Source organism: Panulirus ornatus, chromosome 7 (assembly GCF_036320965.1).
Source record: "Panulirus ornatus isolate Po-2019 chromosome 7, ASM3632096v1, whole genome shotgun sequence".
Classification (NCBI taxonomy): domain Eukaryota; kingdom Metazoa; phylum Arthropoda; class Malacostraca; order Decapoda; family Palinuridae; genus Panulirus; species Panulirus ornatus.
Window position 1 is genome coordinate 36816080 of NC_092230.1, and position 24827 is coordinate 36840906.

Consider the following 24827-nt stretch of genomic DNA (forward strand, 5'->3'; position numbering starts at 1 on the left):
ACACCTCGCAACCATATAAAATTGTTGGAACCACTATTCCTTCAAACATACCCATTTTTGCTTTCCAAGATGATGTTCTAACCTTCCACAGGAGAGACTGAGTGTAGAATGGAAAAAGATGAGAGGAAAGGACGTATGGGGACTGGGGGAGGAATAGGATGTATTTAGGGAAGCAGTGATTGCTTGCGCAAAAGATGCTTGTGGCATGAGAAGCGTGGGAGGTGGGCAGATTAGAAAAGGTAGTGAGTGGTGGGATGAAGAAGTAACATTATTAGTGAAAGAGAAGAGAGAGGCATTTGGATGATTTTTGCAGGGAAATAGTGCAAATGAGTGTGAGATGTATAAAAGAAAGAGGCAGGAGGCCAAGAGAAAGGTGCAAGAGGTGAAAAAGAGGGCAAATGAGAGTTGGGGTGAGAGAGTATCATTAAATTTTAGGGAGAATAAAAAGATGTTTTGGAAGGAGATTAATAAAGTGCTTAAGACAAGAGAACAAATGGGAACATCGGTGAAGGGGGCTAATGGCGAGATATTAACAAGTAGTGGTGATTTGAGAAGGAGATGGCTTGAGTATTTTGAAGATTTGTTGAATGTGTTAGATGATAGAGTGGCAGATATAGGGTGTTTTGGTCAAGGTGGTGTGCAAAGTGAGAGGGTTAGGGAGAATGATTTGGTAAACAGAGAAGAGGTAGTGAAAGCTTTGTGGAAGATGGAAGGCAGAGGGTTTGGATGGTATTGCAGTGAAATTTATTGAAAAAGGGGGTAACTTTGTTCTTGACTCTTTGGTGAGGACATTCAGTGTATGTATGACTCATGGTGAAGTGCCTGAGGATTGGAGGAATGCATGCATAGTGCCATTGTACAAAAGCAAAGGGGATAAAGGTGTGTTCAAATTACAGAGTTATAAGTTTGTAGGGTATTCCTGGGAAATTGTATAGGTGAAGGCATGTACAGAACATCAGATAAGGGAAGAGCAGTGTGGTTTCAGAAGTGGTAGAGGATGTGTGGATCAGTGGAGGATGGATGGATGAAGGCAGGCAATATGAATGTGTACATGTGTATATATGTATATGTATATGTATGTATATGTTGAAATGTATAGGTATGTATATGTGCGTGTGTGGTCGTTTATGTATATACACGTGTTTGTGGAAATAAGGCAGTCTTTCACTTCAATTTGATGAATTGACTGATGTCAGTGAACGGGCTCAACTTGTCTCTTTTGTGAGATATATTGATGGTGATGATGTAAATGTACATGTACTTTTTTCAAAAAGATTTGAATACAGTTGTGAGGCCATTTTCAATGTTATTAATCAGTTCTTCTCAAGAAGGGTTTAGTTAACAATTTTGCATTATCCTGTGTACAGATGCTGCTGCATTGAGACTGGGAAAGTTATGCTATGATCAGTGATAAAGAACGACTGGGAAAGTTATGCTATGATCAGTGATAATGAACAATATCCCTAGGTGGAAAACACTTCCATGCAATTAAGAGATGGTAACTGAGCAGGGAAAGTTATGCTGTGATCAGTGATAAGGAACAACACCCCTAGCTGGAAAACACTTCCAAGCAACTAACAAATGGTAATTGAGCACTCATACAGTCAGTCAAGCAGGACTGGCTAGTTATGTAGTGAACAATGTCCTAGTATAAACTTGAGTAGGATCATCATGCAAATGGGCTTAATGTGAACCTAACTCCATGAGATCCCAGTACCTTAAAACAACCTGTAGGAGAGACATACCTCGAGAAGGTCAAGTTGATGGTAGACTCAGTGCTGGACATGCCATTTGGCATAGTGATAAGGCAACAGTTGCTGGAGAGTAATGTGCTAGTGTAGCCAGGAACAAAAACAATGTAAGCAGACACTGGGGAAACTGGTGCTGTGTTGACTGAAAGCTGAGACTCATGTTCAGCACTACAGAGTTGAGTACTGAGAGCCAAGGTAGGGCAAGATCTTCAGTAGAACTGCATCAATGAAGTAGGGCAGCATAGTTTATAAGAAAGAAGGGCATAAACACCAAATAGGATGGGAATTAGCTGGATAACCATGGCTGAATGACACTGTGGGCGATGGTGTTGAGTGGATGTAGTGAGCAGTGCAAACTGTAATAGAGGGTGCTGGATATCAGCATTATGTAGATTAGGAAAGGCTAGCCATTGGAAATAAGGCAATGGGCTTGGTGATGCGGTGCACTATGGCAAAACTGGCGCTAGAGTAAAACTGGGTATGTTTAATGGTTTTTTGATAATGTTGCATGAGTGCAAGTTGTAAGCCCTTAATGGACAAGAAAAAATGGATGAATGTGTTGGAGATGAAATTCCTGAGGAAAATATGAATTTTTTTTGTTCAGACTGATGTTTTCCCACCAATTATGGCAAATCAGTGGGTTTTCAGTTTTTCACATTTGATTCAAATGCTTTCATAAATTAAATGAAATTGTCTTTCCCAGTAACTCTGACCTGGCACATTTTAAAAGAGTTTTTTCACTTCCTCCAGAATTCATAAATGCTCTCCATTGTCTCGTCTTTTTCCCTTCCATAATCCTCTCACTATTTCAATAAAGGCCTGGCTTTGATGTGGACTTTTGTCTGTGATTGGAACCTCCAAAGTGTAAAAAAAAAAAGAAAAAAACAGAACTATCCTTCAACTCTTAGCATCAAAAACAGGCAGTTTAGGTAACTTTCATTTTACCTAGGAGATGCCACTTCAGATGCCATAAGTCAAAAGATTGCCCATTTTCAATAGAGCAAGGTACATGTGGGATGAGGAGGGTTGATCATGTATGAAATGACATTGTAAGAAAGGGGCAGAGTAGGGAGCAGCTCGTGACTTGGTGAGCTGATCAGGGTGAGCTGAAATGGTTTGGACAAATGAAAAGGTTGAGTTGGAAGAGGCTTTCTACATATATGTAGAGATCAGAAGTAGAAAGTAAGGGGGAAGGGGAAACTGAGAAGGAGATGGGGGATTGAAGTGAAAGAAGGTTTGAGATAATGGAACCTGAACTTTCATAAGGATGAAAGGAGTGCATGGGATAGAGAGAAATGGAGCATTGAAATAAACTGTTACAATAGCTGTGCCTCTTGTCTGCTCATGATAACCAGGCAGGATGAATCAAAGAGAAGACAATCCTCTACATCTTGTATTCTCACTCTAATATAATAACAACGACATAAAGCCAAATTCAGCATTAAAACAAAAAGCATAGCTTTGGGTAAATACAACTAAAATGAATAAATTGATATTGTTGCATAAACAAGGAGTGACATGCAGTCAGTGGGCTGAGTATGGCATGCAAAGAGCTTAGGGGACACTACAAAACAGGCTATATTACTTGATGTGGATAGGAGCTGTAGCCTCACTACATGTCAACTTGAGCAAATGAGGCCATACTCCATCTGTTCTTGGTGCAACCTTGCGAATGCTATAAACATCCCACTTGAGTAAGGAAATACTTGCTATGATGCTGAAATGAAAAAGGACAGAGGTTTTATTTTATATACCTTTGAAGTTGTATAGGAGACTAATGATTGAGAGGTGGGTGGCATGCATAGGGGTTCAGATTAGGAAGGAAGGACATGGCTTCAGAAGTGGTAGAGGTGTGGATCAAGTGTTTGCTTTGAAAGATGTTAGTGGAAAAGACGTGGAGAAACAGTGGGATTTGTCATTGGTACTTATGACCCTGTAGAAAGGATATGGTAGGGTTGATAGGGATGCTGTATGGAACTTGCTATAATTGTATGATTTGGAAGGAAAGCTGCTAGAAGAAGAGAAGGATGAGTGGTTACAGGTGTTGGATGATTTGCAGCATAGATGTGTGGAGTCACAATGGTTTTTTGATTTGCTTTGGGATCAGATGGTAAGGAAGGTGAATGCAGTGGAGTTTTGTAGGCAGGAGCAGGGCTGCAATCTGTCTGGTGTTAGGGAGCATTGAAATGAGCTATATATTGTTGCTAGTGGTAGATTTGAGTGAAAAATTGCAGAGGTTGGATTTTAAGTTCAGAAGAGTGCTTGAAAGGAGAAAGTTGAAAATAACTGTGAATAAATGCAGTTATTAAGTTTTAAGGATTGAAAGGTGCATGTTTGAATAGAGAAAGATTGAAGGAAGTGAATTATTTTAGATACATAGAAGTGGTATTCCCAGTCAATAGTCCTTTATCAGAACACAACTTTACTAGCTGTTCATCATTTCTATTTTTTCTGAATACCTCATGCCCCCAAAATATACCCTCAGCTGTCACATTACCTAGTTTCACATTCAGATCTCCCATCACTAATACCTTATCTCTTACATTAAAACTGCTTGCTTTTTAATGTAAGTCCAGGTTGTGATTTTCATTACATAATAGACTGTACACACTTTTTGTTATAGGAGACGAACATTACTGTATGTTTTCCTAAGAGGTGTGAAAGCTAGATTTTTATATAGTGAATAAAAACCTTTCTTGCACATTTCCCTGCCTTACTTTTGACTTTCCAATTTATTTTCTAGATATGTGACAGAGGGATAGGACATCTCTTTAACTTTTTCTGCATTTGGCAGGTTTCTGAATTAATCGACATGGTGCTAGACTCTTTCATCAAGCGGTCAGTCACAGGTGGCCTGGGTTCTGGTCAGGCAGAGATTATGGCTGATACGGCTGTTGCCTTAGCATCAGCTAATGTAGCTTCAGTAGCCAGAAAAGTCATAGGCCGACTCTGTAGGGTAAGTAAATGATATGTTGTTTTATACTTGATTATAAACCTCTTGACCACATTTCATTGGCACAGAAACTACTTAACTGCAGTGGCCTTTTTTAGTTCATGGTTTCTTAAAAACTTTCAAATAAGGTTTGTATTGACTGTAGACAAAGAGCAGAGTGGGTGTATGATAAGATTAACCCATCGACTGCTAATGTCCCTTATATGGGACTACACCTCTGGGAGTTGACTGCAAGTATCCCGTATATGGGATTTCATTTTTAGATAGTCCATATATGACTAGGAATGTTAATTGATGAGAATTCACAAACAGACATTGTAGAGGGTTCAATATTTTGTCTACCAAAGTGGCAGTTAACCATCACATTGTTGCCACGTATAGGACAACAACTTCAGCTCTTGAGAGCCAAACAAGGAAACACAAATTATTATATAGACTCATTAGATACACTTGATAACAGTTTAGAGGAGAGTGATAGTTAATCAGGTGGAAGTAGCTTTCACAAAAATGTGGAAAAATGAAGGCACTAGGGAGAGCTTGCAGTGAGGATGATGTTCCCAGTCCCAGTATGAAGAGATTAGGTGGTGGCAGAAAAAGTGGAAGTACAGTGCAGTATTGTATCCGCCATATGCCTAGTGGGCATCAACAGATATTGCCAACTTCACTCCAACACAGTTTGTTTGTGACCTAGATCATTCAGGTATAACAGGTACATGTTCTGCTACTGAGAATTCTGAGCTGGACTATTTCTTATGAGATTTTGGTAATGATTTGGACAAGATAGTGACTGAAACAAATAATAATTATGGTTTTGTGAACAAAATGCAGTCAGCAACTCAATGCATGCCTGACACAAGTGCCATATTTATGCCAACTTCTTGAGGGCAGAGGAGAATGCAGAAAATACTCTAGATTTATACTGAATTTGGTGTCCTTCTGTGCATACACCCATATTTCAAGGTGTACCACACAAAATGCAATTAGAGAAAATAGAAAATTGTAAATACGTAAATATATATATTTTGCTTTGTCGCTGTCTCCCGCGTTAGCGTGGTAGTGCAAGGAAACTGACGAAAGAAATGCCCAACCCACCCTCATACACATGTATATACATACACGTCCACACACGCAAATATACATACCTATACATCTCAACGTATACATATATATACACATACAGACATATATACACATGTACAGGAATCATACTGTCTGCCTCTATTCATTCCCATCACCAACCAGCCACACATGAAATAGCAACCCCCTCCCCCCTCATGTGTGTGAGGTAGCGCTAGGAAAAGACAACAAAGGCCCCATTCGTTCACACTCAGTCTCTAGCTGTCATGCAATAATGCCCGAAACCACAGCTCCCTTTCCACATCCAGGCCCCACAGAACTTTCTATGGTTTACCCCAGACGCTTCACATGCCCTGGTTCAATCCATTGACAGCACATCGACCCCGGTATACCACATTGTTCCAATTCACTCTATTCCTTGCACGCCTTTCACCCTCCTGCATGTTCAGGCCCCGATCACTCAAAATCTTTTTCACTTCATCTTTCCACCTCCAATTTGGTCTCCCACTTCTCCTTGTTCCCTCCACCTCTGACACATATATCCTCTTTGTCAATCTTTCCTCACTCATTCTCTCCATGTGACCAAACCATTTCAAAACACCCTCTTCTGCTCTCCCAACCACACTCCTTTTATTACCACACATCTCTCTTACCCTCTTATTACTTACTCGATCAAACCACCTCACACCAATTATTGTCCTCAAACATCTCATTTCCAGCACATCCACCCTCCTCTGCACAACTCTATCTATAGCCCACGCCTCGCAACCATATAACATTGTTGGAACCACTATTCCTTCAAGCATACCCATTTTTGCTATCCGAGATAATGTTCTCGACTTCCACACATTCTTCAACGCTACCAGAACTTTCACCCCCTCCCCCACCCTATGAATCACTTCTGCTTCCATGGTTCCATCCGCTGCCAAATCCACTCCCAGATATCTAAAACACTTCACTTCCTCCAGTTTATTTCCATTCAAACTTACCTCCCAATTGACTTGTCTCTCAACCCTACTGTACCTAATAACCTTGCTCTTATTCACATTTACTCTCAGCTTTCTTCTTTCACACACTTTACCAAACTCATTCACCAGCTTCTGCAGTTTCTCACACGAATTAGCCACCAGCGCTGTATCATGAGCGAACAACAACTGACTCACTTCCCAAGCTCTCTCATCCACAACAGACTGCATACTAGCCCCTCTTTCCAAAACTCTTGCATTTACCTCCCTAACAACCCCATCCATAAACAAATTAAACAATCATGGAGACATCACACACCCCTGCCGCAAACCTACATTCACTGAGAACCAATCACTTTCCTCTCTTCCTACACGTACACACGCCTTACATCCTTGATAAAAACTTTTCACTGCCTCTAACAACTTGCCTCCCTCACCATATATGCTTAATGCCTTCCACAGAGCATCTCTATCAACTCTATCATATTCCTTCTCCAGATCCATAAATGCTACATACAAATCCATTTGCTTTTCTAAGTATTTCTCACATGCATTTTTCAAAGCAATCACCTGATCCACACATCCTCTACCACATCTGAAGCCACACTACTCTTCCCCAATCTGATGCTCTGTACATGCCTTCACCCTTTCAATCAATACCCTCCCATATAATTTCCCAGGAATACTCAACAAACTTATACCTTTGTAATTTGAGCACTCACTTTTATCCCCTTTGCCTTTGTACAATGGCACTATGCAAGCATTCCGCCGATCCTCAGGCACCTCACCATGAGTCATACATACATTAAATAACGTTACCAACCAGTCAACAATCAGTCACCCCCTTTATTATTAAATTCCACTGCAGTACCATCGAAACCCGCTGCCTTGCCATCTTTCATCTTATGCAAAGCTTTTACTACCTCTTCTATGTTTACCAAATCATTCTCCTTAGCCCTCTCACTTTGCACACCACCTCGACCAAGACACCCTATATCTGCCACTCTATCATCAAACACATTCAACAAACCTTCAAAATACTCACTCCTTCTCCCTCTCACATCACCACTACTTGTTATCACCTCCCCATTAGCCCCCTTCACTGAAGTTCCCATTTGTTCCCTTGTCTTACGCACTTTATTTACCTCCTTCCAAAACATCTTTATTCTCCCTAAAATTTAATGATACTCTCTCACCCCAACTCTCATTTGCCCTCTTTTTCACCTCTTGTACCTTTCTCTTGACCTCCTGCCTCTTTCTTTTATACATCTCACACTCATTTGCATTGCTTCCCTGCAAAAATCGTCCAAATGCCTCTCTCTTCTCTTTCACTAATAATCTTACTTCTTCATCCCACCACTCACTACCCTTTCTAATCTGCCCACCTCCCACGCTTCTCATGCCACAAGCATCTTTTGCGCAAGCCATCACTGCTTCCCTAAATACGTCCCATTCCTCCCCCACTCCCCTTACCTCCTTTGTTCTCACCTTTTTCCATTCTGTACTCAGTCTCTCCTAGTACTTCCTCACACAAGTCTCCTTCCCAAGCTCATTTACTCTTACCACTCTCTTCACCCCAACATTCTTTCTTCTTTTCTGAAAACCTCTACAAATCTTCACCTTCACCTCCACAAGATAATGATCAGACATCCCGCCAGTTGCACCTCTCAGCACATTAACATGCAAAAGTCTCTTTCGTGCGCCTATCAATTAAGATGTAATCCAATAACGCTCTCTGGCCATCTCTCCTACTTACATACGTATACTTATGTATATCTCTCTTTTTAAACCAGGTATTCCCAATCACCAGTCCTTTTTCAGCACATAAATCTACAAGCTCTTCACCATTTCCTTTTACAACACTGAACACCCCATGTACACCAATTATTCCCTCAACTGCCACATTACTCACCTTTGCATTTAAATCACCCACCACTATAACCCGGTCTTGTGAATCAAAAGTACTAACACACTCACTCAGCTGCTCCCAAAACACTTGCCATTCATGATCTTTCTTCTCATGCCCAGGTGCATATGCACCAATAATCTCTCTATCCCTTTTCAGTTTTACCCATATCAATCTAGAGTTTACTTTCTTACACTCTATCACATACTCCCACCACTCCTGTTTCAGGAGTAGTGCTACTCCTTCCCTTGCTCTTGTTCTCTCACTAACCCCTGACTTTACTCCCAAGACACTCCCAAACCACTCTTCCCCTTTACCCTTGAGCTACGTTTCACTCAGAGCCAAAACATCCAGGTTCCTTTCCTCAAACATACTACCTATCTCTCCTTTTTTCTCATCTTGGTTACATCCACACACATTTAGACACCCCAATCTGAGCCTTCGAGGAGGATGAGCACTCCCGGCATGAAGAAGGAGTCATGCGGGGAGTGCTCATCCTCCTCGAAGGCTCAGATTGGGGTGTCTAAATGTGTGTGGATGTAACCAAGATGAGAAAAAAGGAGAGATAGGTAGTATGTTTGAGGAAAGGAACCTGGATGTTTTGGCTCTGAGTGAAACGTAGCTCAAGGGTAAAGGAGAAGAGTGGTTTGGGAATGTCTTGGGAGTAAAGTCAGGGGTTAGTGAGAGGACGAGAGCAAGGGAAGGAGTAGCACTACTTCTGAAACAGGAGTTGTGGGAGTACGTGATAGAGTGTAAGAAAGTAAACTCTAGATTGATATGGGTAAAACTGAAAGTGGATGGAGAGAGATGGGTGATTATTGGTGCATATGCACCTGGACATGAGAAGAAAGATCATGAGAGGCAAGTGTATTGGGAGCAGCTGAGTGAGTGTGTTAGTACTTTTGATGCATGAGACTGGGTTATAGTGATGGGTGATTTGAGTGCAAAGGAGAGTAATGTGGTAGTTGAGGGAATGATTGGTGTAAATGGGGTGTTCAGTGTTGTAAATGGAAATAGTGAAGAGCTCGTAGATTTATGTGCTGAAAAAGGACTGGTGATTGGGAATACCTGGTTTAAAAAGAGAGATATGCATAAGTATACGTATGTAAGTAGGAGAGATGGCCAGAGAGCGTTATTGGATTACGTCTTAAATTCATAGGCGCGCGAAAGAGAGACTTTTGGATGTTAATGTACTGAGAGGTGCAACTGGCGGGATGTCTGATCGTTATCTTGTCGAGGCGAAGGTCAAGATTTGTAGAGGTTTTCAGAAATGAAGAGAGAATGTTGGGGTGAAGAGGGTGGTGAGAGTAAGTGAGCTTGGGAAGGAGACTTGTGTGAGGAAGTACCAGGAGAGACTGAGTACAGAATGGAAAAAGGTGAGAACAAAGGAGGTAAGGGGAGTGGGGGAAGAATGGGATGTATTTAGGGAAGCAGTGATGGCTTGTGCAAAAGATGATTGTGGCATGAGAAGCATTGGAGGTGGGCAGATTAGAGAGGGCAGTGAGTGGTGGGATGAAGAAGTAAGATTAGTAGTGAAAGAGAAGAGAGAGGCATTAGGACGATTTTTGCAGGGAAATAATGCAAATGACTGGAAGATGTATTAAAAAAGGAGGTAGGAGGTCAAGAGAAAGGTGCAAGAGGTGAAGAAGAGGGCAAATGAGAGTTGGGGTGAGAGAGTATCATTAAATTTTAGGGAGAATAAAAAGATGTTTTGGAAGGAGGTAAATAAAGTGCTTAAGACAAGGGAACAAATGGGAACATCATTGAAGGGGCTAATGGGGAGGTGATAACAAGTAGTGGTGATGTGAGAAGGAGGTGGAGTGAGTATTTTGAAGGTCTGTTGAATGTGTTTGATGATAGAGTGGCAGATATAGGGTGTTTTGGTCGAGTTGGTGTGCAAAGTGAGAGGATTAGGGAGAATCATTTGGTAAACAGAGAAGAGGTAGTAAAAGCTTTGCAGAAAATGAAAGGTTGCAAGGCAGCGGGTTTGGATGGTATTGCAGTGGAATTTATTAAAAAAGGGGATGACTGTATCGTTGACTGGTTGGTAAGATTATTTAATGTATGTATGACTCATGGTTAGGTGCCTGAGGATTGGTGGAATGCTTGCATAGTGCCATTGTACAAAGGCAAAGGGGATAAAAGTGAGTGCTCAAATTACCGAGGTATAAGTTTGTTAAGTATTCCTGGGATATTACATGGGAGGGTGTTGATTGAGAGGGTGAAGGCATGCATGGAGCATCAGATTGGGGAAGAGCAGTGTGGTTTCAGAAGTGTTTGCTTTGAAGAATGTAAGTGAGAAATACTTAGAAAAGCAAATGGATTTGTATGTAGCGTTTATAGATCTGGAGAAGGTATATGATAGAGTTGATAGAGATGCTCTGTGGAAGGTATTAAGAATATATGGTGTGGGAGGCAAGTTCTTAGAAGTGGTGAAAAGTTTTTATCAAGGATGTAAGGCATGTGCACGTATAGGAAGAGAGGAAAGTGATTGGTTCTCAGTGAATGTAGGTTTGCGGCACGGATGTATATATATCAAAAAGAGAGTCGTTGAGAGAGCAGAAGAGGGTGTTTTGAAATGGTTTGGTCACATGGAGAGAGTGAGTGAGGAAAGATTGACAAAGAGGATATATGTGTCAGAGGTGAAGGGAACAAGGAGAAGTGGGAGACCATATTGGAGGTGGAAGGATATAGTGAAAAAGAATTTTTTGCGATCGGGGCCTGAAGATGCTGGAGGGTGAAGGGCTTGCAAGGAATAGAGTGAATTTGAACGATTAGGTATACTGTGGTCGATATGCTGTCATTGGATTGAACCAGGGCATGTGAAGCGTCTTAGGTAAATCATGGAAATTTTGTGGGGCCTGTATAGGGAAAGGGAGCTGTACTTTGGGTGCATTATGCATGACAGCTAGAGACTGACTGTGAACGAATGTGGCCTTTGTTGTCCTTTCCTCACGCTATCTCAGGCGCATACAGGAGCAGGGGGTTGTCATTTCATGTGTGGCAGGGTGGCGACAGGAATGAATAAAGTCAGCAAGTATGAATTATGTACATGTGTATTCATGTATATGTCTGTGTATGTATGTGTATGTATATACAGGTGTATGTGGGTGGGTTGGGCCATTCTTTTGTCTGTTTCCTTGCACTACCTTGCTAACGCGGGAGACAGCGACAAAGGATGATAAGATAAATATGTATACATTGATATGGGTAAAACTGAAAGTGGATGGAGAGATGGGTGATTATTAATGCATATCCACCAGGGCATGAGAAAAAAGATTATGACAGGCAATTGATTTCGGAGCAGCTGAGTGAGTGTGTTAGAAGTTTTGATGCACGAGACTGGGTTATTGTGATGGGTGATTTGAATGCAAAGGTAAGTAATGTGGAAGTTGAGGGAATAACTGGTGTACATGGGGTGTTCAGTGTTGTAAATGGAAATGGTGAAGAGCTTGTAGATTTGTGTGCTGAGAAAGGATTGGTGATTGGGAATACCTGGTTTAAAAAGAGAGATATACATAAGTATACGTATGTAAGTAGGAGAGATGGCCAGAGAGCGTTATTGGATTACGTGTTAATTGATAAGCGCATGAAAGAGAGACTTTTGGATGTTAATGTGCTGAGAGGTGCAACTGGAGGGATGTCTGATCATTATCTTGTGGAGGTGAAGGTGAAGATTTGTAGAGGTTTTCAGAAAAGAAGAGAGAATGTTGGGGTGAAGAGAGTGGTGAGAATACATGAGCTTGGGAAGGAGACTTGTGTGAGGAAGTACCAGGAGAGACTGAGTGCAGAATGGAAAAAGGTGAGCGCAAAGGACATAAGGGGAGTGGGGAGGAATGGGATGTATTTAGGGAAGCAGTGATGGTTTGTGCAAAAGATGCTTGTGGCATGAGAAGCGTGGGAGGTAGGCAGATCAGAAAGAGTAGTGAGTGGTGGGATGAAGAAGTAAGATTATTAGTGAAAGAGAAGAGAGAGGCATTTGGAGGACTTTTGTGGGGAAATGTATAAAAGAAAGAGGCAGGAGGTCAAGAGAAATATGTAAGAGGTGAAAAAGAGGGCAAATGAGAGAGTTGGGGTGAGAGAATATTAGTAAATTTTAGGGAGAATAAAAAGATGTTTTGGAAGGAGGTAAATAAAGTGTGTAAGACAAGAGAACAAATGGGAACATCGGTGATGGGGGCTAATGGGGAGGTAATAACAAGTTCTGATGATGTGAGAAGGAGATGGAGTGAGTATGTTGAAAGTTTGTTGAATTTCTTAGATGATAGAGTGGCAGATATAGGGTGTTTTGGTCAAGGTGGTGTGTGAAGTGAGAGGGTCAGGGAGAATGATTTGGTAAACAGAGAAGCTGTATTGAAACCTCTGAGGAAGATGAAAGCCGGCAAGATGGCGAGTTTGAATGGTATTGCAGTGGAATTTATCAAAAAAGGGGGTGACTGTGTTGTTGACTGGTCAGTGAGGATATTCAATGTATGTATGGCTCATGGTGAAGTGCCTGAGGATTGGCAGAATGCATGCATAGTGCCATTGTACAAAGGCAAAGGGGATGAAGGTGAGTGCTCAAATTACAGAGGTATAAGTTTGTTGAGTGTTCCTGGGAAATTATATGGGAGGGTATTGATTGAAAGAGTGAAGGCATTTACAGAGCATCAGATTGGGGAAGAGTAGTATGGTTTCAGAAGTGGTAGAGGTTGTGTGGATCAGGTGTTTGCTTTGAAGAATGTATGTGAGAAATACTTAGAAAAAAAATGGATTTGTATGTAGCATTTATGGATCTGGAGAAGGCATATGATAGAGTTGATAGAGATTCTCTGTGGAAGGTTTTAAGAGTATATACTATGGGAGGTAAGTTATTAGAAGCAGTGAAAAGTTTTTATCGAGGAGGTAAGGCATGTGTATGAGTAGGAAGAGAGTAAAGTGATTGATTCAGTGAATGTCAGTTTGCGGCAGGGATGCATGATATCTCCATGGTTGTTTAATTTGTTTATGGATGGGGTTGTTAGGGAGGTGAATGCATGAGTTATGGAGAGAGGGGCAAGTATGCAGTCTGTTGTGGATGAGAGGGCTTGGGAAGTGAGTCAGTTGTTGTTTGCTGATGATACAGCGTTGGTGGCTGATTCGGGTGAGAAACTGAAAAGCTGGTGACTGAGTTTGGTAAAGTGTGTGAAAGAAGAAAGCTGAGAGTAGATGTGAATAAGAGCAAGGCTATTAGGTACAGTAGGGTTGAGGGAGGTAAGTTTGAATGGAGTAAAAGTGGAGGAAGTGAAGTGTTTTAGATATATCTGGGAGTGGATTTTGCAACAGATGGAACCAATGAATCGGAAGTGAGTCACAGGGTGGGGGTGGGGGAGGTTCTGGGAGCTTTATAGAATGTGTGGAAGACAAAAACATTATCTCAGAAAGCAAAAATGGGTATGTTTGAAGGAATAGTGGTTCCAACAATGTTATATGGTTGCGAGACATGGGCTATAGATAGGATTGTGCGGAGGAGGATGGATGTGCTGGAAATGAGATGTTTGAGGACAATATGTGGTGTGAGATGGTTTGATCGAGTAAGTAATGAAAGGGTAAGAGAGATGTGTGGTAATAAAAAGAGTGTGGTTGAGAGAGCAGAGGAGGGTGTATTGAAATTGTTTGGTCACATGGAGAGAATGAGTGAGGAAAGATTGACAAAGAAGATATATGTGTTAGAGGTGGATGGAACGAGGAGAAGTGGGAGACCAAATTGGAGGTGGAAGGATGGAGTGACAAAGATTTTGAGCGATCGGGGCCTGAATATGCAGGAGGGTGAAAGCCATTCAAGGAATAGAGTGAATTGGAGTGATGTGGTATACCGGGGTCGACGTGCTGTCAATGGATTAAACCAGGGCATGTGAAGCGTCTGAGGTAAATCATGGAAATTTTGTTGGGCCTGGATATGGAAAGGGACCTGTGCTTTGGGTGCATCATACATGACAGCTAGAGACTGAGTTTGAACGAGTGTGGCCTTTGTTATTTTTTTCGTAGCGCTACCCCACGCGCATCCGGGGGAGGGGGTTGTCATTTTATGTGTGGCGGGGTGGTGATGGGAATGAATAAAGGTAACAAGTATGAATTATGTACATATGTATATATGTATGTCTGTGTATGTATATATATGTATACATTGAAATGTATAGGTATGTATATGTGTGTGTGTGGACGTGTATGTATATACATGTGTATGTGGGTTGGTTGGGCCATTCTTTCATCTGTTTCCTTGCGCTGCCTTGCTGATGTGGGAGACAGTGACAAAGTATAATGAATAAATGAATAAGTATTGATATGGGTAAAACTGAAGGTGGATGGGTGATTATTGGTGCCTATGCACCTGGTCATGAGAAGAAAGATCATGAGAGGCAAGTGTTTTGGGAGCAGCTGAGTGAGTGTGTTATCAGTTTTGATGCAGGAGACTGGGTTATAGTGATGGGTGATATGAATGCAAAGGTGAGTAATGTGGCAGTTGAGGGAATAATTGGTGTACATAGGGTGTTCAGTGTTGTAAATGAGAATGGTGAAGAGCTTGTAGATTTGTTTGCTGAAAAAGGACGGATGATTGGGAATACCTGGTTTAAAAAGAGAGATATACATAAGTATATATATGTAAGTTGGAGAGATGGCCAGAGAGCGTTATTGGATTACGTGTTAATTGATAGGCGTGTGAAAGAGAGACTTTTGCATGTTAATGTGCTGAAAGGTGCAACTGGAGGGATGTCTTATCATTATTTTGTGGAGGCAAAGGTGAAGATTTGTAGAGGTTTTCAGAAAAGAAGAGAGAATGTTGGGGTGAAGAGAATGGTGAGAGTGAGTGAGTTTGGAAAGGAGACCTGTATGAGGAAGTACCAGGAGAGACTGAGGGCAGAATGGAAAAAGGTGAAAGCAACGGATGTAAGGGGAGTGGGGGAGGAATGGGATGTATTTAGAGAAGCAGTGATGGCTTGTGCAAAAGATGCTTTTGGCATGAGAAACGTGGTAGGTGGGCAGATTAGAAAGAGTAGTGAGTGGTGAGATGAAGAAGTAAGAATATTAGTGAAAGAGAAGAGAAAGGCATTTGGACAATTTTTGCAGGGAAATAGAGGAAATGACTGGGAGATGTATAAAGGAAAGAGGCAGGTCAAGAGAAAGGTGCAAGAGGTGAAAAAGAGGGCAAATGAGAGTTGGGGTGAGAGAGTATCATTAGATAGTGCCATTGCACAAAGGCAAAGGGAATAAAGGTGAGTGTTCAAATTAGAGAGGTATAAGTTTTTTGAGTGGTCCTGGGAAATTATATGGGAGGGTATTGATTGAAATGGTGAAGACATGTACAGTGCATCAGATTGGGGAAGAGCAGTGTGCTTTCAGAAGTGGTAGAGGATGTGTGGATCAAGCGCTTGCTTTGAAGAATGCATTTGTGTGAAAAATACTTAGAAATATAGATGGATTTGTATGTAGTATTTATGGATCTGGTGAAGGCATATGATAGTGTTGATAGAGATGCCTCACATCCATAGAATAATGCTGGAACTACTATAACTTCAAATATACCAGATTTTCCAAATGCTGTTCTCTCTTCCCACATGTTCCCCAATGCTTCTAGTACTTTTGCCTTTCACCCTCCTGTTTGTTCAGGCCCCTATATATATATTTTATTATACTTTATTATACTTTGTCGCTGGATTTGTATATTTGTATTTTTAATGGATCTGGAGAAGGCATATGATGAGAGTTGATAGAGATCCTTTGTGGATGGTATTAAGAGTATATGGTGTTGGACGTAAGTTGCTAGGAGCAGTGAAAAGATTTTATCAAGGATGTAAGGCATGTGTACGAGTAGGTAGAAAGGAAAGTGATTGGTTCCCAGTGAAAATCAGTTTGTGACAGGGGTGCTTGATGTTTCTATGGTTGTTCAATTTGTTTGTGGATGGGGTTGTTAGGGAGGTGAATGCAAGAATTTTGGAGAGAGGAGCAAGTATACAGTCTGTTTTGGATGAGAGAACTTGGGAAGTGAGTAAGTTGTTGTTTGCTGATGATACAGCACTGTTGGCTGGTTCGGGTGACAAACTACAGAAGTTGTTGACTGAGTTTGGCAAAGTGTGTGAAAGAAGAAAGCTGAAAGTAAATGTGAATAAGAGCAAGGTTATTAGGTACAGTAGGGTTGAGGGACAAGTTAATGAGGAGATAAGTTTGATTAGGGAAAAATTGGAGGAAGTAGAAGTGTTTTAGGCATCTGGGAGTCGATTTAGCAGCGGATGGAACCATAGAAGTGGAAGTGAGTCACAGGGTGTGGGGAGGGGGTGAAGGTTCTGGAAGCATTGAAGAATGTTGAAGGCAAGAACATTATCTTGGAGAGCAAAAATGGGTATGTTTGAAGGAATAGTGGTTCCAACAATGTTATATGGTTGCGAGGAATGGGCTATAGATAGGGTTATGTGGAGGAGAGTGGATGTGTTGGAAATTAAGTATTTGAGGACAATATGTGGTGTGAGGTGGTTTGATTGAGTAAGTAATGAAAGGGTAAGAGAGATGTATGGTAATGAATAGAGTGTGGTTGGGAGAGCAGAAGAGGGTGTATTGAAATGGTTTGGTCACATGGAGAGAATGAGTGAGGAAAGATTGACAAAGAGGGTATATGTGTCAAGAGGTGGAGGGAATGAGGAGAAATGGGAGACCAAATTGGAGGTGAAAGGATGGAGTGAATACAATTTTGAGCAGTTAGGGCCTGAACATACAGGAGGGTGAAAGGCGTGCAAGGAATAGAATGAATTGGAATGATGTGTTGTCGATGTGCTGTCAGTGGATCGAACCAGGCATGTGAAGCATGTGGGGTAAACCATGGAAAGTTTTGTGGGTCCTGGATGTGGAAAGGGAGCTGTGGATTGGGTGCATTGCACATGACAGCTAGAGACTCATTTTGAATGAATGTGGCTTTTGTTGTCTTTTCCTAGCACTTCCTCATGCACACGGTGGGGAGGGGGTGCTGTTTTTCATATGTGGTGGGTTGGTGATGGGAATGGACAAAGGTAGCAAATATGAATATGTACATGTGTATATATGTTTATGTCTATGTATATGTGTGTATACATTGAAATATATTATTATTATTATACTTTGTTGCTGTCTCCCCCGTTAGCGAGGTAGCACAAGGAAACAGACGAAAGAATCGCCCAACCCACCCACATACACATGTATATACACACATCTCAATGTATACATATATAGGTATATATAGGTATATATATATATATCTTTCTTTCTTTCAAACTATTCGCCATTTCCCGCATTAGCAAGGTAGCGTTAAGAACAGAGGACTGGGCCTCTGAGGGAATATCCTCACCTGGCCCCCTTCTCTGTTCCTTCTCTTGGAAAATTAAAAAAAAAACAAGAGGGGAGGATTTCCAGCCCCCCGCTCCCTCCCCTTTTAGTCGCCTTCTACGACACGCAGGGAAGACGTGGGAAGTATTTTCCCTCCCCTATCCCCAGGGATGATATATGTATATATTTTTGCTTTGTCGCTGTCTCCCGCATTTGCGAGGTAGCGCAAGGAAACAGACGAAAGAAATGGCCCAACCCACCCTCATACACATGTATATACATACATGTCCACACACGCAAATATACATACCTATACATCTCAATGTACACATATATATACACACACAGACACATACATATATACCCATGCACACAATTCACACTGTCTGCCTTTATTCATTCCCATCGCCACCTCGCCACACATGGAATACCATCCCCCTCCCCCCCTCATGTGTGTGAGGTAACGCTAGGAAAAGACAACAAAGGCCCCATTCGTTCACACTCAGTCTCTAGCTGTCATGCAATAATGCCCGAAACCACAGCTCCATTTCCACATCCAGGCCCCACACAACTTTCCATGGTTTAGCCCAGATGCTTCACATGCCCTGATTCAATCCACTGACAGCACGTCAACCCCGGTATACCACATCGATCCAATTCACTGTATTCCTTGCCCTCCTTTCACCCTCCTGCATGTTCAGGCCCCGATCACTCAAAATCTTTTTCACTCCATCTTTCCACCTCCAATTTGGTCTCCCACTTCTCCTCGTTCCCTCCACCTCCGACACATATATCCTCTTGGTCAATCTTTCCTCACTCATTCTCTCCATGTGCCCAAACCATTTCAAAACACCCTCTTCTGCTCTCTCAACCACACTCTTTTTATTTCCATACATCTCTCTTACCCTTACATTACTTACTCGATCAAACCACCTGACACCACACATTGTCCTCAAACATCTCATTTCCAGCACAACCACCCTCCTGCGCACAACTCTATCCATAGCCCACGCCTTGCAACCATACAACATTGTTGGAACCACTATTCCTTCAAACATACCCATTTTTGCTTTCTGAGATAATGATCTTGACTTCCACACATTCTTCAAGGCTCCCAGGATTTTTGCCCCCTCCCCCACCCTATGATTCACTTCCGCTTCCATGGTTCCATCCACTGCCAGATCCACTCCCAGATATCTAAAACACTTTACTTCCTCCAGTTTTTCTCCATTCAAACTTACCTCCCAATTGACTTGACCCTCAACCCTACTGTACCTAATTACCTTGCTCTTATTCACATTTACTCTTAACTTTCTTCTTTCACACACTTTACCAAACTCAGTCACCAGCTTCTGCAGTTTCTCACATGAATCAGCCACCAGCGCTGTATCATCAGCAAACAACAACTGACTCACTTCCCAAGCTCTCTCATCCACAACAGACTTCATACTTGCCCCTCTTTCCAAAACTCTTGCATTCACCTCCCTAACAACCCCATCCATAAACAAATTAAACAACCATGGAGACATCACACACCCCTGCCGCAAACCTACATTCACTGAGAACCAATCACTTTCCTCTCTTCCTACATGTACACATGCCTTACATCCTCGATAAAAACTTTTCACTGCTTCTACCAACTTGCCTCCCACACCATATATTCTTAATACCTTCCACAGAGCATCTCTATCAACTCTATCATATGCCTTCTCCAGATCCAGATATATATATATATATATATATATATATATATATATATATATATATATATATATATATATATATATATATAAATATATATATATTATTTATTTTTTATTTTATTATACTTTGTCGCTGTCTCCCGCGTTTGCGAGGTAGCGCAAGGAAACAGACGAAAGAAATGGCCCAACCCCCCCCATACACATGTATATACATACGTCCACACACGCAACTATACATACCTACACAGCTTTCCATGGTTTACCCCAGACGCTTCACATGCCTTGATTCAATCCACTGACAGCACGTCAACCCCGGTATACCACATCGCTCCAATTCACTCTATTCCTTGCCCTCCTTTCACCCTCCTGCATGTTCAGACCCCGATCACACAAAATCTTTTTCACTCCATCTTTCCACCTCCAATTTGGTCTCCCTCTTCTCCTTGCTCCCTCCACCTCCGATACATATATCCTCTTGGTCAATCTTTCCTCACTCATCCTCTCCATGTGCCCAAACCACTTCAAAACACCCTCTTCTGCTCTCTCAACCACGCTCTTTTTATTTCCACACATCTCTCTTACCCTTACGTTACTCACTCGATCAAACCACCTCACACCACACATTGTCCTCAAACATCTCATTTCCAGCACATCCATCCTCCTGCGCACAACACTATCCATAGCCCACATTGTTGGAACCACTATTCCTTCAAACATACCCATTTTTGCTTTCCGAGATAATGTTCTCGACTTCCACACATTCTTCAAGGCTCCCAGGATTTTCGCCCCCTCCCCCACCCTATGATCCACTTCCGCTTCCATGGTTCCATCCGCTGCCAGATCCACTCCCAGATATCTAAAACACTTCACTTCCTCCAGTTTTTCTCCATTCAAACTCACCTCCCAATTGACTTGACCCTCAACCCTACTGTACCTAATAACCTTGCTCTTATTCACATTTACTCTTAACTTTCTTCTTCCACACACTTTACCAAACTCAGTCACCAGCTTCTGCAGTTTCTCACATGAATCAGCCACCAGCGCTGTATCATCAGCGAACAACAACTGACTCACTTCCCAAGCTCTCTCATCCCCAACAGACTTCATACTTGCCCCTCTTTCCAAAACTCTTGCATTTACCTCCCTAACAACCCCATCCATAAACAAATTAAACAACCATGGAGACATCACACACCCCTGCCGCAAACCTACATTCACTGAGAACCAATCACTTTCCTCTCTTCCTACACGTACACATGCCTTACATCCTCGATAAAAACTTTTCACTGCTTCTAACAACTTTCCTCCCACACCATATATTCTTATATATATATATATATATATATATATATATATATATATATATATATATATATATATATATTTAATGATACTCTCTCACCCCAACTCTCATTTGCCCTCATTGTCACCTCTTGCACCTTTCTCTTGACCTCCTGTCTCTTTCTTTTATACATCTCCCACTGAATTGCATTTTTTCCCTGCAAAAATCGTCCAAATGCCTCTCTCTTCTCTTTCACTAATAATCTTACTTCTTCATCCCACCACTCACTACCCTTTCTAATCAACTCACCTCCCACTCTTCTCATGCCACAAGCATCTTTTGCGCAATCCATCACTGATTCCCTAAATACATCCCATTCCTCCCCCACTCCCCTTACTTCCATTGTTCTAGGGAGAATAAAAAGATGTTCTGGAAGGAGGTAAATAAAGTGCGTAAGACAAGGGAGCAAATGGGAACTTCAGTGAAGGGCGCAAATGGGGAGGTGATAAGAAGTAGTGGTGATGTGAGAAGGAGATGGAGTGAGTATTTTGAAGGTTTGTTGAATGTGTTTGATGATAGAGTGGCAGATATAGGGTGTTTTGGTCGAGGTGGTGTGCAAAGTGAGAGGGTTAGGGAAAATGATTTGGTAAACAGAGAAGAGGTAGTAAAAGCTTTGCGGAAGATGAAAGCCGGCAAGGCAGCAGGTTTGGATGGTATTGCAGTGGAATTTATTAAGAAAGGGGGTGACTGTATTATTGACTGGTTGGTAAGGTTATTTAATGTATGACTCATGGTGAGGTGCCTGAGGATTGGCAGAATTCGTGCATAGTGCCTTTGTACAAAGGCAAAGGGGATAAGAGTGAGTACTCAAATTACAGAGGTATAAGTTTGTTGAGTATTGCTGGTAAATTATATGGGAGGGTATTGATTGAGAGGGTGAAGGCATGTACAGAGCATCAGATTGGAGAAGAGCAGTGTGGTTTGAGAAGTGGTAGAGGATGTGTGGATCAGGTGTTTGCTTTGAAGAATGTATGTGAGAAATACTTAGAAAAGCAAATGGTTTTGTATGTAGCATTTATGGATCTGGAGAAGGCATATGATAGAGTTGATAGAGATGCTCTATGGAAGGTATTAAGAATATATGGTGTGGGAGGCAAGTTGGTAGAAGCAGTGAAAAGTTTTTATCGAGGATGTAAGGCATGTGTACGTGTAGGAAGAGAGGAAAGTGATTGGTTCTCAGTGAATGTAGGTTTGCGGCAGGGGTGTGTGATGTCTCCATGGTTGTTTAATTTGTTTATGGATGGGGTTGTTAGGGAGGTGAATGCAAGAGTTTTGGAAAGAGGGGCAAGTATGAAGTCTGTTGTGGATGAGAGAGCTTGGGAAGTGAGTCAGTTGTTGTTTGCTGATGATACAGCGCTGGTGGCTGATTCATGTGAGAAACTGCAGAAGCTGGTGACTGAGTTTGGTAAAGTGTGTGAAAGAAGAAAGTTACTAGTAAATGTGAATAAGAGCAAGGTAATTAGGTACAGTAGGGTTGAGGGTCAAGTCAATTGGGAGGTAAGTTTGAATGGAGAAAAACTGGAGGAAGTAAAGTGTTTTAGATATCTGGGAGTGGATCTGGCAGCGGATGGAACCATGGAAGTGGAAGTGGATCATAGGGTGGGGGAGGGGGCGAAAATCCTGGGAGCCTTGAAGAATGTGTGGAAGTCGAGAACATTATCTCGGAAAGCAAAAATGGGTATGTTTGAAGGAATAGTGGTTCCAACAATGTTGTATGGTTGCGAGGCATGGGCTATGGATAGAGTTGTGCGCAGGAGGATGGATGTGCTGGAAATAAGATGTTTGAGGACAATGTGTGGTGTGAGGTGGTTTGATCGAGTAAGTAACGTAAGGGTAAGAGAGATGTGTGGAAATAAAAAGAGCGTGGTTGAGAGAGCAGAAGAGGGTGTTTTGAAATGGTTTGGGCACATGGAGAGAATGAGTGAGGAAAGATTGACCAAGAGGATATATGTGTCGGAGGTGGAACGAGGAGAAGTGGCAGACCAAATTGGAGGTGGAAAGATGGAGTGAAAAAGATTTTGTGTGATCGGGGCCTGAACATGCAGGGGGGTGAAAGGAGGTCAAGGAATAGAGTGAATTGGATCGATGTGGTATACCGGGGTTGACGTGCTGTCAGTGGATTGAATCAGGGCATGTGAAGCGTCTGGGGTAAACCATGGAAAGCTGTGTAGGTATGTATATTTGCGTGTGTGGACATATGTATATACATGTGTATGGGGGGGGTTGGGCCATTTCTTTCGTCTGTTTCCTTGCGCTACCTCGCAAACGCAGGAGACAGCGACAAAGCAAAAAAAAAATATATATTTTTTTTTTTTTTTTATACTTTGTCGCTGTCTCCCGCGTTTGCGAGGTAGCGCAAGGAAACAGACGAAAGAAATATATATATATATAATCATACTTGCTGCCTTCATTCATTCCCTGATGCTACCCCGCCACACAGGAAATAGCCCCTCCACACACGCACACACACACACACACACACACACACACACACACACACACACAGTGAGGTCGTGCCAGGAAATGACAAAAAAAGGCCACCTTCGCTCACACTTATTCTCTAGCTGTCATGTGTAATGCACCAAAACGTTAGCTCCCTTTCCACATCCAGGCCCCACAGACCCTTCCATGGTTTATCCCAGACACTTCACTTGCCCTGATTCAGTCCATTGGCAGTACAAGTCCAGTATACCACATCGTTCCAATTCACTCTAGTCCTTGCACACCTTTCACCCTCCTGTATGTTCAGGCCCCGATCGCTAAAAATCTTTTTCACTCTATCCTTCTACCTCCAGTTTGGTCTCCCACTTCTTCTTCCTTCCACCTCTGACACATGTGTCCATACCATTTCAACGCACACTCTTCTGCTCTCTCAACCACACTTTTTATTACCACACATCTCTCTTACCCCTTCTTTACTTACTCAATCAAACCACCTCATACCACATATTGTCCTCAAACATTTCATTTCCAACACATCCACCCTCCTCTGTACAACCCTATCTGTAGCCCTTACCTTGCAACCATATAACATTGTTGTTGCCCCCTCTCTCACCCTGTGACTCACTTCCTCCAGTTTTTCTCCACTCTAACTTTTTTTTCGTTCATATTTGCCATTTCCCGGACTTTTGATGTAGCATGATGTAGGGTGATTTAAATGCGAAGATGCGTAATGTGGCAGTTGAGGGTATAATTGTTGTACATGGGGTTTTCAGTGTTGTGAATGGAAATGGTGAAGAGTTAGTGGATTTGTGTGCTGAAAAAAAGACTGGTGGTTGGGAATACCTGGTTTGAAAAGGGAGATATGTGAGTATACATATATGAATGGGAGATGGTCAAAGGGCATTATTAGATTATTTGTTGATTAATAGGCATGTAAAGGAGACTTTTGAATGTTAATGTTCTAGGAGGGGCAGATGGTGGGATGTATGATCACTATCTTGTGGAGGCAAAGATAAAGGTTTGTAGGAGTTTTCATAAAAGAAGAGAGAATGTCAGAGAAAAGGAGAGTGGTGAGAGTAAGTGAGCTAGGAAAGGAGACTCTTGAGTGAGGCAGTACCAGGAGGGGTTGAACGTAGAATGGCAAAAGGTGAGAGCAAATGATGAGAGCAGGTGAAGAATGGGATGTATTTAGGGAAGCACTGAGAGGAGCAGATGGTGGGATGTATGATCACTATCTTGTGGAGGCAAAGATAAAGGTTTGTAGAGGTTCTCAAAAAAGAAGAGAGAATGTCAGGGAAAAGACAGTGGTGAGAGTAAGTGAGCTGGAAAGGAGACTTGTGTGAGGAAGTACCAGGAGGGATTGAATGTAGGATGGCAAA

At 42.0% G+C, this 24827-nt stretch overlaps 1 protein-coding gene across 1 annotated transcript in view; it reads left to right on the forward strand.

Moving 5' to 3' along the window:
- Nf1 (neurofibromin 1) overlaps positions 1-24827 on the forward strand; it is a 1160697-nt gene that overhangs the window by 780306 nt on the left and 355564 nt on the right. Inside the window, exon 39 of the mRNA XM_071663491.1 lies at positions 4546-4707. Coding sequence (XP_071519592.1) covers positions 4546-4707 — 162 coding nt within the window. The remainder of the gene's footprint in view (positions 1-4545; positions 4708-24827) is intronic.